This window comes from Anthonomus grandis, chromosome 22 (assembly GCF_022605725.1).
Source record: "Anthonomus grandis grandis chromosome 22, icAntGran1.3, whole genome shotgun sequence".
NCBI lineage: Eukaryota > Metazoa > Arthropoda > Insecta > Coleoptera > Curculionidae > Anthonomus > Anthonomus grandis.
In genome coordinates, this window is record NC_065567.1 from 8,310,280 (window position 1) to 8,328,106 (window position 17,827).

Sequence of the window (17,827 nt, forward strand, 5' to 3'; positions counted from 1 at the left end):
ATTTGACTGATATAATAGATGTGTATGTTGATTTAGGTCCTTTAGGGAGAAAAAGTGAGTATGCCAACCAAGCTCTTGTTTTAATGTTGAACAGACTTTGTAAAACTTATAGGATATATTGTATTTGTATAGATCTATACCTTCATGTGAAAAATATGGATTACAAGTTTATTGGTGCATTATATATATAATATTTTATTTATTCTTTCTGAAATAAATATTCTCCTGTTATATCTGAAACTTGTTTTATTAAGGATCTTCTGTTCTTACCCAATCTCTAATCTTTTGTTCTCATACACAGGCTACCTATAAAAATACATATATTAAATAGAAAAAAAAGATATTACAAAAAAATGATTTGTGCTTTGTGACTAATAAAGAATTGAACAAAATGTTCGCTTTCCATTATAACTTACATAAATATACAATACACCGCAAAATTACCGCATAATTCTAAAAATCTGAATTTCGGCCAGACAAAATTTTTTAAATCTACACCAATGCCTTTAAAATATTTCTTTACATCGTTTTATAAATTTTGAAACATTTTTTAGGTATGCAATAAATAAATACTTCCATTAGTGCATGGTTATAAAAAAAATTGGTAAATAAACCTAATTTCGGTAAAGCGCATTTTTGCCATTTAAATGTGTGTAGTTTCAGTTGTACGTGGTACTGAAAACATTTAACTTTTTTACATATACTTGCAGTAGCTCTTCGACTCGAAGCGGCACAATCTACGGTATCCAGAACACTGGCACGATATCGGGAGACTGACACCAACCAAAGAAGACCTGGACAGGGCTGTAATCGGTTGATAACCGATAATGAAGACCGATTTTTGCGATTGTAGGGGTTACGAGTTCGGAGTCTTGTCGACTTTAAGTATCTCCGATTTTGCAATATCTGAGCAGAAAGGGTACTTTGAAAAGAATAAATTAAGAGAAAAAATTTGCGGATTATTCACATAGGACGCTAAAAAATAATATTTAATTCCTTTAAATTATGTCAAAAAGAGGCCTACTCTAGTCTATTTGATGATCGAAACTCATTGCTATTGATAACTACATTATCAAAGTTTTGACATATGATCTCGCAGTTGCCAAATTGTGTATATTTTCTATAATAAACATAATTATTCCGCTAAAGCTCAATGTAAGTAATAAGAAACAAGCACATCTAAAAGCGTATCCTATATAAGAAAAGAAAACACGTCTACACTCATCTAAATCTATCTGCCAAAATGATAGCAGTGTTTTTACATTATAATAGTGAATTGGGTTCACTATTTTTACACAAGCTAATACCCAGCGCAAAAAAAAACGATACCCTTATGCAGAGGTTCGTAGCCTCCATATTTTACTATTCTTTTTCTATATTTTACTATAACATTTTGACTATTCATATGAAAAAATATTTAGAGGGCTGGTAAATGTTTGGAGCTTACGCCGCCATGTGCTCAACATCCTAACTCAAAACAATTTATCCCAACCCAACCCGACCCATCTTATCTCATCCCATCCCAACCCAACAGACAGGCACACTGTGTGTTATGTGTTCTACTCCATCTAATGTAACCCAAAATCAACCCAATGCAATGCAGCCGAGCCCAAAACACTAAAAAAATGCATATGGAAGAAATAAAAAATTATTAATTCAAAACATGTATGGCAACTCTGTCACCTCGCGGCCTTATGTCAAACGTCAATAAAAAAGAATAATGAAGGAAGATGGAAGGGAATTTTGTTTTTGTTATTTATATGAAAAATAAATTTTCTTTAGACTCAATTGTAAATAAAATATGCCTATATTTCATATTATTTTTAATTCGGACCGAAACCTAAAAAAGTACCAAAACAATAAACACGAAAATAAGGGACTTACTTTACTTACAAGATTTTTTGGTCATATTTTATGCATAATTTCATTAAAATTAAATCACCTTTCCAAAACTGGCCAGAACTGGCACAGTTCAAATCCGAACCCAGGCCGCTCGGCCTATAGTTCACTCTCATTACCATTAAGCCATGAAGCGCTTGCACCGAATATTTGAAAAAAAGTCTATGTACGAAGATACACATTGTCATTATTTTTTTTCTTTTATTATTATTTTATTAAAGAAAATATTATTCATCCTTCAATTTTTGTTGCTTAAAATTGTCCAAAGAAAATTAGCTTACTATTTCATATTCAAAAATGTTAAAAATCAGAGATGCCTAAAGTCGATTAGAACCCGAACTCGATTTGTTTTGAACTTGACAAGCAGGCATTTTTCTATAGATATAATTTTCATATTAGTCAAGACACAGTGCCTAAGAAGGTTGGCAGAAGGCGAAATTACACCCTATCGTGCTGCAACTGGTCCCCTTTTAACCACAGACCATCGAAGGCAGCGTCTTCACTTTGCCCCAAGGTCATTTAAATTGAGTAGCGTGTGAATGTCAAGACATTGCACAGCTGTTCGGTACATTAGAGACATATTAGAATCGCATGAAGTACCATACGCCCCCTTTGTTGGGCAGGATTTTTTATTTTATAAATAAGCACGTTAATGCACGCTCACACGTAGCGAGAGTGGTACAAACTTATCTCCAGGAAGTAGAAATTGCAACTTTACCTTGACCAGCAAGAAGTCCTGACCTTAATCTCATCAAGCATTTATGAGACAATATGGGTCGAAGTGTTCGAGCTTTACAGCCTCCACCCCGAGGCCTAAAGAAACTGTCATTAAGGCTGATTGAAATATGGGATCAGATACAATCAGAAACCTGATCTTAAGTATGCCAAGAAGATGTAAGGCAGTTAGGTTAATTGACCAGAAGCCAGTGCTTGACCATTTTTATAATTTACCGCCTAAAATACGAAAACGCAGTTCATTTTATCATACAACTCTTATTGCCAACCGCAATTTTCTAGCAGTGACCAGTTTCTAGTGTGTTTATAATTTTACAAAGTAAGGGTGTTTTGCGCGTGTGGATATTCTGACTTAAATAAGAAGCAAGGTAAGTAGACACTGACCTTAAAATCTCTTCATATCTTCGCCATCACGCTAGGTGTAAAAACATTTTTAGTATTAACATGCTCAGTAAAGATTAGTGATTAGCTCTATGTGTATAGTTCTATTTTTTATTATTATTAAATATAGAAAAAAAGACTGGTCAACTACTGCTTTTTAAAAATACTTGTTTTACCAGTTGTTGACCAAGTGGTCAAAAACTAGAATTTTACGTAAAACAAGGAAATTCATTGCTTCTCTATTTAAAAAAATAAAAGATTTTTATAGAAATAGATTGCTATTAAAAACATGTCTTTTTGTTGATGATTTCCAGTATTTAACCACTTTTCTATAGTGGTCAACTAGTGGGTGGTCAACAAATAGTGATTCATATCACTTGATAGAAAACGCCAACATATTTTTTTTTTCAGAACATGGCTGCCAAGTCAAAAAAGGTCTTTTTCAAATATAGCGAGGAAGACCTAACTAAAGCTATATCTGATGTAAAACTAAAAATATTTGGTGTACGTGAGGCGGGAAGAAAATATAATGTGCCCCATTCCACAATTATAAATAAACTTAAGAATAACAACATTTCTGATACAAGAAAAATGGGTCCACAACCATGTTTAACCACTGATGAAGAAACACTTATTGTTAAATGGGTTATAAGCAATTCAAAAAAAGAAATTCCGTTAAATAAAAATGCTCTTTGTCAAACAGTTGCCGATATTGTTCGCGCGGATGGGCGCGAAACTCCATTTAAGGATGGTGTTCCAGGCGATAAATGGTTCCAGCTTTTTCTTAAACGTCACTCTCAACTGAGTCAACGACATGCTGAATCTATGAATCTTGCTAGGGCAGCTGTCACCGAGCAAAGCATTAGAAAGTGGCACAATGAAATAAAAGAGTGCCTAGAAACAGAAAATTGCCTGGATATATTTGAAGATCCAAGAAGAGTCCTTAATTCCGATGAATCCGGTTTCGAGTCAAATCCCAAGTCCAGACTACTGCTTGGACCTAGAGGAATAAAAAATTTTTATCAAATAAAATCGGGTTCTGAGAAGGAACAAATAACAGTCCTTTTTACGATATCAGCAGATGGTAACCTTTATTTCCCAATGTTGGTTCTTCCTTATGAAAGGATACCGGCCGAAGTTTGTCGCAACACACCACCAGACTGGATAATTGGACGGTCAAAAAAAGGTTGGATGACTTCCAAGGCGTTTCACAATTATGTATGTAACAATTTGTTACCAAAACTAAAAGAAATGGGGGTTAAATTACCAGTACTCTATCTAGTTGATGATCACAAATCGCACTTTACTTATAACCTTTCCAAATTCTGTAAGGATAATGGTATTTTGTTATTTACTTCATGCCCTAATGCAACTCACATTTTACAGCCGGCAGATGTCTCCTTATATAGGCCTTTCAAAAATAATTGAAAAAATACTGTTATTAGCTGGAAACAAAAAAACTATAACAGTCCAGTTACAAAGGCAGTCTTTCCAGCTTTGTTGAATGTTGCAGTGGCTGACATCTCCGCTGAAAAAACAATCAAAAATGGGTTTAGAAAATGTGGGCTGTTCCCATTTAATGCTAATGCAATTGATTTTGCAAAATGCATGAACGATGAATCACGAAGCCAGAAAATAATGGATTCAAATGAAGAACCTGATAAAGCTAGTAAAGCTTCTGAATTCGACGTGCCGCATTTATTATATTAGAATCAACAATGTTACCTAAAAGAGCTAATGAATTTAGAGAAGCTTTAGCTGCCACAGGAAAGTGGAGAGGTGAAAAATCTGCTAAGGAGTTATTTTATATTTGGAAAAAACTGAGATTGCGTTGTAAAAATGCTGAAATCAAAGAAAACAAAAACGGTAACCAAAATACCTTACCATTGCCATCTTCCCCCATTGCTAAAATAGTTAAAATTCAACAAAAAACTCCAATGAAACAACCAAATTTACATCAACATCAAAGAGATTCTTCTCCACATTCAACTAGTGCAACACCAAGTACATCACATTCTCAAAATAGAACTCTCAATAAAATCAATTCTGATGGATATAAGGAGTCATCCTGTTATTTCTCTCCTTCTCAGCCTAGTTCTTCAACACCTAACAACTTGTCTCTGGTAAAACCTCAAAGTCCTGTTTTAGGTTCAGATTTAAGCGGTACTATTGATGTCGATTCACGCAATATTAGTTCGGCATTTTTAGATTATATTTTATGGCCCGAGGAAACTCCTGAAAAAAAGAGTCCATGGCTAAAACAAAATATAGAGAAAGGTTGCCATATGCTGCGACATCAAAAAAATGGATTTCATTTCATGAAGAAAATGAGAAACTTAAAAGAGAAAAGGAGGAAGCAAAGACACAAAGAGCACTTATAAGAAAAAGAAAAAAAGGAAAAAAATTAGAAAAAGCAGTAAAAGCACTACCAAAACCAAAAAAAATTAAAAAAGTAAGCTCAGATTCAGAAAGTAAAAATGAAGAACAGTTCTTCGGGTTTAAGTAATGAGGATTTGCCAGAAGACTTCAATGACCTAAGAAATAAAGGAGAATTTATTATTGCTGCTTTTCCTGGAAAGAAGCAAACATATAATTATGTTTGTATAATACAGAACTTTTTTAGGGAAGAAGAAATAGAGGTTCAGGCCTTCAGACCCACCGGGGATTGTAAAACTATTTTTTCTGTTATTGAAAATGATGTGAGTGCTATTGATAAGTCTCAAATAGTATGTGTATCGGAAACCCCAGAACTAATTGGTACTGGGGATAGAATTAAATATAAGTTTTCTAAACCTATTTCTGTTTAAAACAAAACTTAATTATTTATAATCACCTTTAATAAAAATCTTCGAAATTTCTCTTGTGTTTTATTGCAAGTGCCGTTTGGCTTGTATGAATTTGTTCAATAATTATTCAATAAAAAAATGGTCAATTACTGGAAAATATAGTGGTCAAGTATTAGCATCAATTGGTCAATTACTAGAAATTGTGGGTCTTTTCAATCTATTATTTTTTTCTTTTCACTTTACAAAGCAAGACCGATTTTTTTTTACTTAGCATGAATCCTAATAGTGCGAAAAGCTGAGAAAAATTACTAAACTTGTATAAAATGGTAAAGCGAAAATACATTAATTATCTATTTCTCAAAGTTTTCCTTAACTGGACAATTGACCCTATCAGGGCTAGGAGAGGCAATACACATTATTAAACATTAAAATTGTATTTTTTTTTGCAAATTTTAAAATAAAATTTAAAAAAATCTATAATTTTTATTTAAAAAAAAATGATTTTACTAATTTGGTGCCCAAAAATATTAAGAGAGATTAAAAAAAAAACAATTGGTACTCCAAGATCCATTGGCGTCATTTAAAACATATTATTGCTTTTGTAAAACGTAAATAATACATTAAGATTAATTTTTAACTTCTCATTTGCAATTTACTTAATTTGAAACAATTTTTTTGATTTCAGTTTGTTTTTACAACCTTTTAAAACGAATTTTCTGTTTGCTTTTAAACATTTAGAAATATTCCGTCAAAAATACAAATTTTAGCAATATTTATTGGTTACATTTAAATATCCTGCCAATGAATAAATTTGAATCCCCGCTCATTTTTTGAAGTTGGCGTCAAGTCTTGTTGGTTCAAGAACACGCTCAGGGATCGCTGCAATCGCTATAAGCAAACTGTGTTAATTAGCGCGCACGAAATTGAACCCTCTGTTTTTATTAATTGCTCTATGCGACAAACAGCATAATTTGCCCTTATTGTGATTTGCGATTTCATACTGATGGGTCATTAGTCTTTACGTAAATATAATAGCCTACTCACTACCCTAGTGCTCAAGTTGCACGATAAAAACCAAGCTCTCTGAAAATACAGGGTGTTTCAGAACTATGGGATCAAACTTCTAGAGGTTGTTCAGTGCAACAGCAGAATCCATTTGAGTATAGGAACCCCCCATGTCCGGAAATGTGTCACTACGCCACTACGGCCCTAATACGCGTTTAAATTTAGAAAAAATAATAATTACCTAAATAGGATCTGATGCATTTATTTTTACCTTTTGTATATGATACCATCACAACAATTGTTCAAAATGTCTTCCTCCAACCTTAACTCGGTAAAATCGGTTAAAACTTAACCGATTTAAACGCCGCACATGATTTCGGCGGACTACACTAAAAATTTTGATCCTCGTTTTGAATGATTTCGAATGCTGCTGTTATTCGTCCAATCAAGTCTAGCTCTGATTCTACTGAGTTTCGTAGACTAAAGACTTTACATGTCCCCACAAGAAAAAAATCAAGCGACGGTAAACCGGTGACCTAGGATGCCAAGAAACTGCTCCACCTCTGGCAATCCAACGGTGCCCAAACCGCTGAGCCAAATACTCACGTACTTGTACAGCAAAGTGAGCCGGCGCTTCACCATGCTGAAACCACATTTGCTGTCTAACGTTTAGTGGAACATTTTCAAGGAGTTCTGGGAGAACTTTCTCCAAGAAACGCAGATAAATAGGTCCTGTTAACCGTTCCGGTAGAAGGTATGACCCAATTAAATAATCATCAACAATGCCTGCCCATACGTTGACAGACCAACGATTCTGATGTTTTCTTGGAAAAATTGCATAAGGATTTTCTTCGTCCCAAACATGGCTATTTCTACTATTAAAAATACCGTCTCTTGTGAAAGAGGCTTCATCGGTCCACAAAACATATCGTAAAAAATTGTTGTGCAATGATTTGATCCAGAAGCCATCGACAAAATTGAACTCTAGGATGCTAATCGGCTGCAGTCATACCTTGAACTTTCTGGAAGTGGTAAGGATGGAGTTGTTGCTCGTGTAGTACCCGCCAGACAGAAGCGTTACTCGTATTCATATTCTTAGCGACGTCACGTGTGCTATTTGACGGTTCATCGGCAACTCGCTGAAGCACCTCTTCTTCAAATTCGACCGTTCTTACGGTTCGAGCAACACCAGTATCATGCATCTTGGTCTTAAACATGCCTGTCTCAGCGAGCCGCCGATGAACCGCAATAAACTTTTTGTATCCAGAATGCTGTCGTTCGGGATAACGTTCATGATACAACCGCGATGCTGCTCGTGCATTGCAGTTTGTTGTTCCGTATGCCAAATGCATATCCGCCAATTCTTGATTGGTGTAAAGTTTTCCATTAGCAATAAATGTTTAAAAATTGTAAGGTATAAAATTTTTAAACATGACATTGATAAGCGTTGATTTTAAACAATTGTTGTTATGGTATCATGTACAAAAGGTAAAAATAAATGCAGCAGATCCTATTTAGGTAATTAATGTTTTTTTATAAATTTTAACATGTCTTAGGCCCGTAGTGGCGCATTTCCGGACATGGGTTCCTATACTCAAATGGATTCTTCTGTTGCACTGAACAACCCCCAGAAGTTTGATCCCATAGTTCTGAAACACCCTGTATATTATTGCTATGTGAAAAAGTGAATATTTAGAGAGAAATCTTGAAAAAATTCGTGCACCAAACAATAACAAAGACCGAAATGATGTTTTCATACAGGATAAAAGTTCTACTAAAGCTTTATAGATACGATTCTCATCCGCCATATTGGTCCATTCGAGGGTGTCCAATAGTGTCGTGCGGGGTTTGTGTGACTTCGTCCATTGATCGCAAATCGGAAAAAAAAAGGTTTTTTTCTTACGGCGTTTTGTCGTGACTGCGTTATAGTTGTCGACGATTTAACATATCCAACTTTGACGGAAAATATTAAGTGTGGCCAGTTTTAACGGCTGTTTATTGCACGTTTACTGCGAATCACCGAGTGTTTATTAATCCTAGTGTATCCAACGTGTATGAGTAACCAATCTGCCATGCATTTCGAATCGCAGGTCCATAACCTAAGGTAGTTGCACCTGTATTTTGCATTTTGTCAAGAAATGAACAAATTCCTGGCTTCTCATCGGAAGCTCAATAACAAGTTTCTATGCCCTTAAATAAAACTATTTTGTCCCGTTTTACGGGACATAATCCGGTCGAAAAACGTGAAAATGTTGGATTTGTAAGTGCTCGTAAAAAATGTGTCTGAGTCGGTAAGATTGCTGATAGTGTCTCTATATCTATGGTTTTTAACTGGCTAAAAAGTCATGGTGGCCTCAAGGGGTGATTTTTAGGAAATGCAATTTTAAAACCAACTCAACTAGAATTCCATATTACTATACGAATATGATGTAATCATTTTGTTTGAAACTTGACTCACCTCAGACTTTTCAAATGAAGAGCTTGAATGGATATACTGTTTTCCTTAGGGATAGAGATAGTATTATAACTGGAAAAACCAGAGGAGGGGAGATTCTTATTGCAGTCTCAAGCAAATTTCGTGCTACCAAGCTGTAGGTATCTAGGCACACCAATAAGAAATATAAGGAGATATAGATTACCATGGAAAGGAGAGTGTTTGTTTTTTGTGCTATCTACTTCCTGCCTAATAGCAATGTTACCAAATATGCTGATCACTGCTTGCCTATTGAATAGGTTGCTAACACATATGAGGAAAATAATAAATTTGTCATGTGACTATAAATTAACAAATGTCCACTTAATGCTTTTGGAAGACCCAGAATATTCTATGGTTTGTAGAGAGCCTATATCTTTTTTGGACTTCTGGCAAATAAATTAAATTCCTAATGCTAATAATGTTTTTTTTAAACCTGATATTATCAAATGATAATAAAATTACTATTGTATGTCCAGATAAGAGTCTTATTCCATGTGATTCTCATCATCCCCCTTTGGAGCTCAGTTTTAATACAAATATCAAATTTAAACTATTAGAATATGAGCAATGTATACAGGGTGTCCCTGTTCAAACAGTCAAAAATGCTACAGTAAATACAATAATCATAAAAAAGTAGTTTGAGATAGGACACTGATCGTCGGAAACACAATCGTTGAAATGATTCAAAAAATTCTCTGTATTAAAAACGCTTTCAGCCATTTAAATGAATTTTTTACGTTTTAAATTATAGGTGGAGAGGCAACTTTTTAAAGAATTGCAAGTAATTTGACTTGTCCAGGGACGGACTTGCAACACATGCACGTTAAATTTTTAATAAAAAAAAACAAGTACACCACTGTTTTAATAATTTTTTTCTGAATATTTTGTTTATTTTTAACAAAACAGCCCTTGCATTTTTGCGGTCCGACACACCGTTTTGGTGCAAAAAAATAAAATTGCTTTTCTTGGTAAAATTAATAATAATAATAAGAATAATAACAACAAAGTGTGTACATGTTTTTCTTATGTTTAGTGTCGGTGCATACCTTCATATTTTTACGGTATGGGAGTCACTTTTTTTAGGAGATCGGATCATAAGTCAATTTTTGCAGATCGAGATACCATACCCAATTGCAAATAATGTTGTCAAACAGAATATTAGAGATCAGAAAGAAGCGCCTTTCGCTCATACTGTAAGGGCTTTTTTAGATCAGAACTACAACAACAGGTGGATTGGGTGGTTCAGTCCCTTGGCCAGCAAGGTCACCTGATCTGACGCCTCTAGACTTTTTTGTCTGGGGCGTCATGGAATAGCTTATCTACGCAACACTTATAACCAATGGAGAAGACCTAGTTGCTAGAGTTGTGGTGGCTGCGGACTTTCTGAGAAACGATCCAGGGATCTTTGCTCGCGAGTACATCTTGGGTCAACAGGTGCAGAAAATGTGTGGAAATGCATGGAGAACACTTTGAGCATTTGGTTTAAATTTTTTATTGTTTATTGCTTAAATTCTTCTTTTTCAGCTGTTTTAAATTTTTTTTTTAATTTAAATTGTTTTAAACTATATTTATTTTTTAATGTAATGATATTAAAATTTTCGTTGTGACAAAAAAGTTTTGAAGGATCCGGATTTGGAAGGATTTGTTTTATTAAAAATTTAAAAAATATTTCAAAACAATTTTTTTTTTAAACGGTGGCCCTTTTTTTCTATAAAAAAAATTAACATACATGTGCTGCAACTCCGTCCCTGGACAGGTCAAATCCCCTGCAATTCCTCAAAAAGTTGTCTCACCACCTATCATTTAAAACCTAAAAGTTTCATTTAAATCACTATAAGCGTTTTTAATACAAAGGGAAAAAAATCTGCTTTTTTTTTAAATTTCAACAGCCTGTGTTTTAGAAACGGCGCCTGTATATACTCAAGCATATTTTACTATTTGAAAGGGGACACCATGTATATAATTTAAAAAATGTGGATTTTGATAGTATTATAAAAAGTTATTTACTTCATGTTTGGTCAGATGATTGTACGTGATATTCAAGTAATGCTGTGTTATTATTTTATTCAATTATTTTAAACTACTGTATAAAACTCTATGTACCAAAGGTTTTCATAAAACATAGCTATAAGTTTCCAGTATAACAGTGAGCTTAAGTCTAATATCTTAATGAAAAAGAAAGCCCACAAGCAATACAAACTTAGTAAGTCAATATTAGATTATGATATTTTATGTGGAGCAAACAATAGATTCATACCTATCGTTATTGAAAGAATCTCACCTTCAATAATTTTTACTACCGCAATTAGGGTAATTAGAAGATAAAATATAAGAAAAATTATTATTTGTATATAAGGGTAATTCAAATATTAGACAACTCTGTAACTCTCAAATTCGAGAATGTTTTGATGTGTACATATTCATGTTTAACAAAGCCTAATAGGCAATCCAACATTTTTTTGGAAATAGATCCACTCCAAAATTAAGGATCATGGTATCCCTAATATACAAATAGAATAGCAAATATATTTGCAACTCAATTTGCTTCTGTATATGTTTATTCTCAGCCTTTTCAACTTCCTGATGATGCTTGTGATTTATGTAGTGCAGGTATTGGATCATCAAGTTTGGAGTTCAACTTACAGATATTTTTGAAATTTTTCTTCAGATTAACAAGCTATATTTCATAAAAACCATCCTTTTGCTTTAAGTAGATCTCTATGCCTTTTGTTTAATCTCTCACTATCTTCAGGAATTTTCCCTGATGTATGGAAGCATTCCTACTATTCGTATTTATATTATAGATTTGCCAGAGAATTATCGGCCATTGTGTTTAATATACAATATCCCAAAATTATTTCAGTTATTAATTTCTGATAATTTAAATAAAAATTTAAGAATGTTATAGATGAGAATGAGCATGCGGTTCACAAAAATCATTCTGTCTCAAATAACCTGTTGGTATAATACCATGACTATTATTGGAGCCTTGGAGAAGGGGTACACTGTTGACTCAGTATACTCCCAGGCCTTTCACAATGTGGACCATGGGCTTTTGCTAGTAAAACTAGCAGGATATGATGTGCATGGGACAACATTGGAACAAATAAAATCTTATTTGTGTGGTAGGTCATGAGAGTAAACAAGCATATACGTAATATCACTAACATTTGGACATTTGGAGTGCCGCAGGGTGCACACCTTGCACCTTTATTTTAAAACTTATTTATTAATGATTTATCAGCCTGATGTACAATGTATGCAGACTTGAAAAGTTTTAAATCGATTAAGAATGATAAATGTATATCCAATTTTTAAAGTGATTTAAGCAGATTTTATTTGTGCTATAAAACTAAGAAAATGCATCTGAATATCAATAAATGTAAATATATACAGTTTAGTAAATCAAATACTGCACTACCCAAGGCATATCATTTTGAAGGTAATCCTATTCAAAAAACTGATTTAATTAGGGATTTGGGTGCCTCATTTGACACTAAATTAACAAAGAAAGGTACAAAGAAAGTTTCTTCATTATGTTGCTTTTAAGATGGGCATGTTATGAGAACATTAATTATGCTAAAATTAAAAGAAACCTGCAAAATCTTGAGCATAGAAGGCTTAAAGCAGATATTGTTATATCGCATAAGATTCTGCATAGTACCATTCACTACCCCAAACTCCTTCAAAAATTTAATATCTATGTACCTCTATGTGACTTAAAGATGATAAGAATCTTTGAGGTCCAATTCCACAGAACCCAATATGGGGAGGGTGGGTCTGTCAGCAGAATCATGCAAAGTGCAAACAGTGTTGATGTTGGGTAGTATTTAGTATTTAAAATTAGTACTTCTTAATTAAAGCAATAATTGAAAGGCAGACTTTGAAACCATTTTAGTATTATGTATTTGTGATATTTGGTACTTGCATAGAAGTATATAAGTTTTTTTTAATTATATTAGAAATTTAGTTTGTAATGTAGTATTTATGAGGATTTATTTATACTATTATTAATCGAATAACACATTCATACATTCTTTCATACATTCTTTAGTATCAGATGTGCAAACAAACAGATATGTTTTTGAGGCAATCTTGGGTAAAACGGGTTTTTTTTAGCAAATAAGAAGTGGCTTTTAAATTAAATCAATGATGACTGCTGAGATAAATTTTCAGTAGGGTTGAGATATGATAACAGCAATATTTCTGTCACACTGATAAGTTCTAAGTCATTCAGAATGAATTTTTAATAATTTGTGAAGCCATATTAGGAAAAAACAACATACATTTATCTCATGAATCCTGTGTCATATTTAGGCCTATCTACTCTTGCAAGTAGAAGAGCTTACAATTTTTTAATTTTTTAAATTCTTAACTATATTGTTTATAATACTAAATGCATTAAGTTATTTTCTATTAGAATTCCTCAGTTCAATTTATGAAGTCATGACATACTTCATGTGCTCTGTTTTTGTAATTTTGTCTTGATAATTGAACGACTCCAAATGTTGAGTTTAAGTAGGATCTTCCTATTATTAAAGTTTTAAATTTATTTAGTCATATGTATAAGTTATATCACTTACAATGAATATCTTTATATGTAGAAAAATATACAAAAAATAATAAATGCCCTCCTTAACAATTGTCATTTCCTCCAATGAGAAATATCATTTTACCATTATCCAACAAGCTGGTATTATGGTAAAATTTGTTATGAAAATATCCATCACATAAAACTTTTATTCCCCTCATGTTTCATAATTTAAGTTAAATGTTTTATTTTTTTATTTTATGACTATTAATACTTCATGAAAATGCTTCTTTTAAAATATCTATAAAATTTTCCAAAGACAAATAAAATCATTATTAATAAAAAGTACTTAATAAGCACCTAACTTTTTACATAGGGTAACTGTTTATTTGGTGCTCTAGATATCAGTTCTATGGTGTTGTTCAAGCTGTTGTGTCAGCATGTTCATAAAAGTTTATTTACTAAAGAGATATGAAATTGCTGAAATTTCTAATTTGCAGTATATTTTGCCAATAATTTTTTAAAATTTAAATAAAAGGTGTCTTGAAATAAATTGTGTTTTAATGATTTTGATTGTAATGAAAAAAATATATAAATTCTTTCTATTTATGCCTTGGTGTCAACTACTCTGGTTAGCTAGAGAAAGGCAACAGTAATGAAGAAAAAAGAGGTACTCAAATAACTTTAGTAGAACAAAATATACATTATAAATTAGAAGCTAAGGCAAAAAGTCTAAATAAGCTATTTAGTATGTACCTGTTTGGTTTCTCTTTGTGCCAAGAGATTCTTGGTGTACAGGACCAACACTGCATCGCTGTTTTTGCTCTAAATAAGCCCGGGGTTCATCAAAAACTAAAACCCTAGCAGAATTGGAGCGAGCCCGCGATTTAATTCCATTGTTTTCAATGGTGTCCTCCATCTATTCTACAATTACCTACAAGCCCAAACTGCTATTAGGCTTGCCTTTTTAATCATTTATACTTTAACCCGCACAATTTTTCTTCTAATTTCATAACTCCAGTTATTAGGTAGTACACAAGCTAATTTCGAAGCCATGAGCAGAGACAACCAACGTTGGTTGTCTCTGCCATGAGTAAGAATGAATTAAGTATTTCAGCACAGAAATTTCGAGGTATAGCACATAAATATTTAATTTGGTCTCTGAATTAGTCAATATCGATATGTCAATAACAACCATCAACATCTGACTTTGACAGCGTGACACACAGAACAGCTGACTTGTGACAGCTGCATAAAGGAAAAAACAAGGAGTTAAAGCCTGGGCACATTTTTGTGTTTTGTACTTGGACGTATGTATTCATTTAAATATACAGGGCGGGACATAGGAAATCCCATGTAATTTTTAATAGGGTCAAATATTGGCTTCCCTAATTATTTTAGAGAAAAAATGTATGAGAATAATTTAAAGAGCACCAAAATCTGCAGCCAACAAAATAAGTTTATTTATTTTTGGTTTGTCAAACACCCAAAAATCTTTACGAACATTTGTCTTTTTTTATTGCCTCGTATTCACAGGTATGGAATTTGCTACCTTGACTGGTGATAAACATCAAATAATTTGTCATAGCTATGCTAGCTCATAGCTCAGCTATGAAGTACGAAAAAGTACTAATGATTAAATGGTTTTACCATTTAAGGCAATAGTTACTGAGAAATGTCAGACTCGTTTGCAGCTTTTTTTCCACATAGGCCGATACCAAGAAAATCAACAGTGAATAGAACTGTTAGAAAATTTGAGCAAGAGGGCACTGTAGTAAATAATTGCAAATGTAAGGTAAATAATAAACGAAACTATCATTAAAAGCAAGAAAATGAAGAAAATGATAGAGACTTGCAGGTTTTTTTACATGTGGAAGAAAATGAAAGAAAAATAAGTACAAGAAATCTTGGAGATCATGCATTGATCATAAAACTGGCTTTAAAAAAAAACATATTTTTCATACAAATATGGAAGGCATCAGGAGCTTAGAGAGGGGGGTGAATTACGGCAGCAGGAGTTGTTTGGATATGATGGAAAGGGCAAACTTGGATAGGGATTTATAACAAATTTTTGCTTCACAAATGAATGCACTTTTACTTTAAACAATGAACTTTAAAATTTAAAAGTTTAAAATTATTGGTATTGGGTTAAAGAAAATCAGCATAGGTATATAACAACACGATCTCAGTATCCACAGAAAGTTAATGTTCGGGCGGGGATTTTCGGACACTACATTTTAGGACCATTCTTTCTCAATCGAAATTTAAATGGAAATTATTACTTATAACTACTTGAGGAACAAATTTTGCCGAGTATTAATGATCTTGCCGGGGAAAATCAACAGGTTTGGTGTCAAAGATGGTTGCCTGGCGCATACTACGCTTGCTACGCTTTCAGCGGGAATGTTATTTACCTGTGACACGTAATAAATCGGGCATCAAGGTCTCCTAATCTCTCTCCCAACGATTTTTTTCTGTGGGGCCATTTAAAAAATAAAATATAAGAATTATTTAAACCTCGAAGAATTAAAAAAATGCGATTTCGATCATCAATCATCAGATCAGTCATCAGATCAGCGAATATCAATTAGCGAATGTTAGAAATGAATTTTACCACTGTTTGGGTCATTGCTTAGCAGCTTACGAAGGAATATTTGAACATTTGTTATAACATTTTTTTTAAGTTAGTTATTTTAGGTTTAATAAAAAAGTAAAGACATAAAGTTTACAAGTTTTTTAAAATATTTCATGGTTTATATTTTAATAATTTGTGTGCATGTGTACGATTGTACGAATATTCAATAATAATTTAATTAAAACCACAATTTTATTATTACAACTTTACTTGGCAGTTTACCCTCACCTAACTTTCTTACCTTGAGCGATACCTGTAAGTCCGACGCGACAAAAAAGACAAAATTTTCACCAAGATTTTCGCCAATAACTTCTAAACGGGCAATTTTCTCTAAAATAAATAGGAGAGCCTATTAAAAATTACGTGGGATTTCCTATGTCCCGCCTGACGGTGCAACATCCTATATATTTTTTGTTGTTTCAAACATACCAATATTATTAGTTCTTAGGCAATAATTGATGTCCTATAACCAATTTTAATAGCTCATTTCTTAAAAAGTACATAGTATTTTTAAGTTAAAATTTATTCTTAATGTTGTGTAGGTAACTAGAACTCATTAAAATAAACAGCTTTTTTAAACAATTTTAAAAAATAAGCGAGATACGGAATGAAAAGAAGTATATTTGGGCTTATGTATCAAGACATATAGTCTGTTTGTATGACTGTTTATGTTTTTTGCTAATATTTTTGTCTTGTAGGCCAAGCATTATACCGATCAGTTAGTGCAATAGTCACTTTCACTTTTTCTTGTTTTCTCCGAGTCATAAAACTTGTATCCACATCGTATCGACGTATCCATAAGCGACATATTCATGTCGGGAGTATTTATGGGAGTACCTGCAGAATGCGGCTGCTGCTTTAAGATTATACGCAGAGCGCTATCCTTTGCTTGCAATGATGGGCCAGAGAGTAAATCCTAAAACGTAGATCTAAAAGCTTCAGCACGTGACTTAGCTGCGTGAACGTAACCTAGATGCCTATTAAAATTATTTAATAATATCTGAAGATAAATTTGAAAAACTTTCAGTTACAACAAAGTTTCTGAAATAAAGTACTTTATTAAGAGAATCTCTTTCAGTAAAACTCAAGTTACATTGAGAGATTTAACTACTGCAGATTCTTTTTTATCTCTGGGTGCTACTGTGCGGCTGCCCAAAACTACTATATCATAGTTTCTGCCTGATATATGTAAAGCAATATACAAAAGCCTAGATGAATTTACTAAGGTAAGTTTAATTATAATATAGGTGTTTATTAAATAAATAAAATAAATAATTAAAGTCTTTATTATAAGAAATGTACAATGGCAAAGTCAAGCCTAGGGCTAATCAACTTATTATTAACTTTTTATTTCCCGAACAGTGTTGCTACGGAATTTT

General features: G+C 32.9%; 1 protein-coding gene across 1 annotated transcript in view; it reads right to left on the reverse strand.

The window, feature by feature from the left end:
• The window catches only part of LOC126748212 (microtubule-associated serine/threonine-protein kinase 3), a 75,979-nt gene extending 61,015 nt beyond the window's left edge, over positions 1–14,964 (reverse strand). Inside the window, exon 1 of the mRNA XM_050457289.1 lies at positions 14,570–14,964. Within this exon, the coding sequence (XP_050313246.1) occupies positions 14,570–14,732 (163 nt within the window). The 5' untranslated portion in view covers positions 14,733–14,964. The remainder of the gene's footprint in view (positions 1–14,569) is intronic.
• Positions 14,965–17,827: the final 2,863 nt, after the last annotated feature.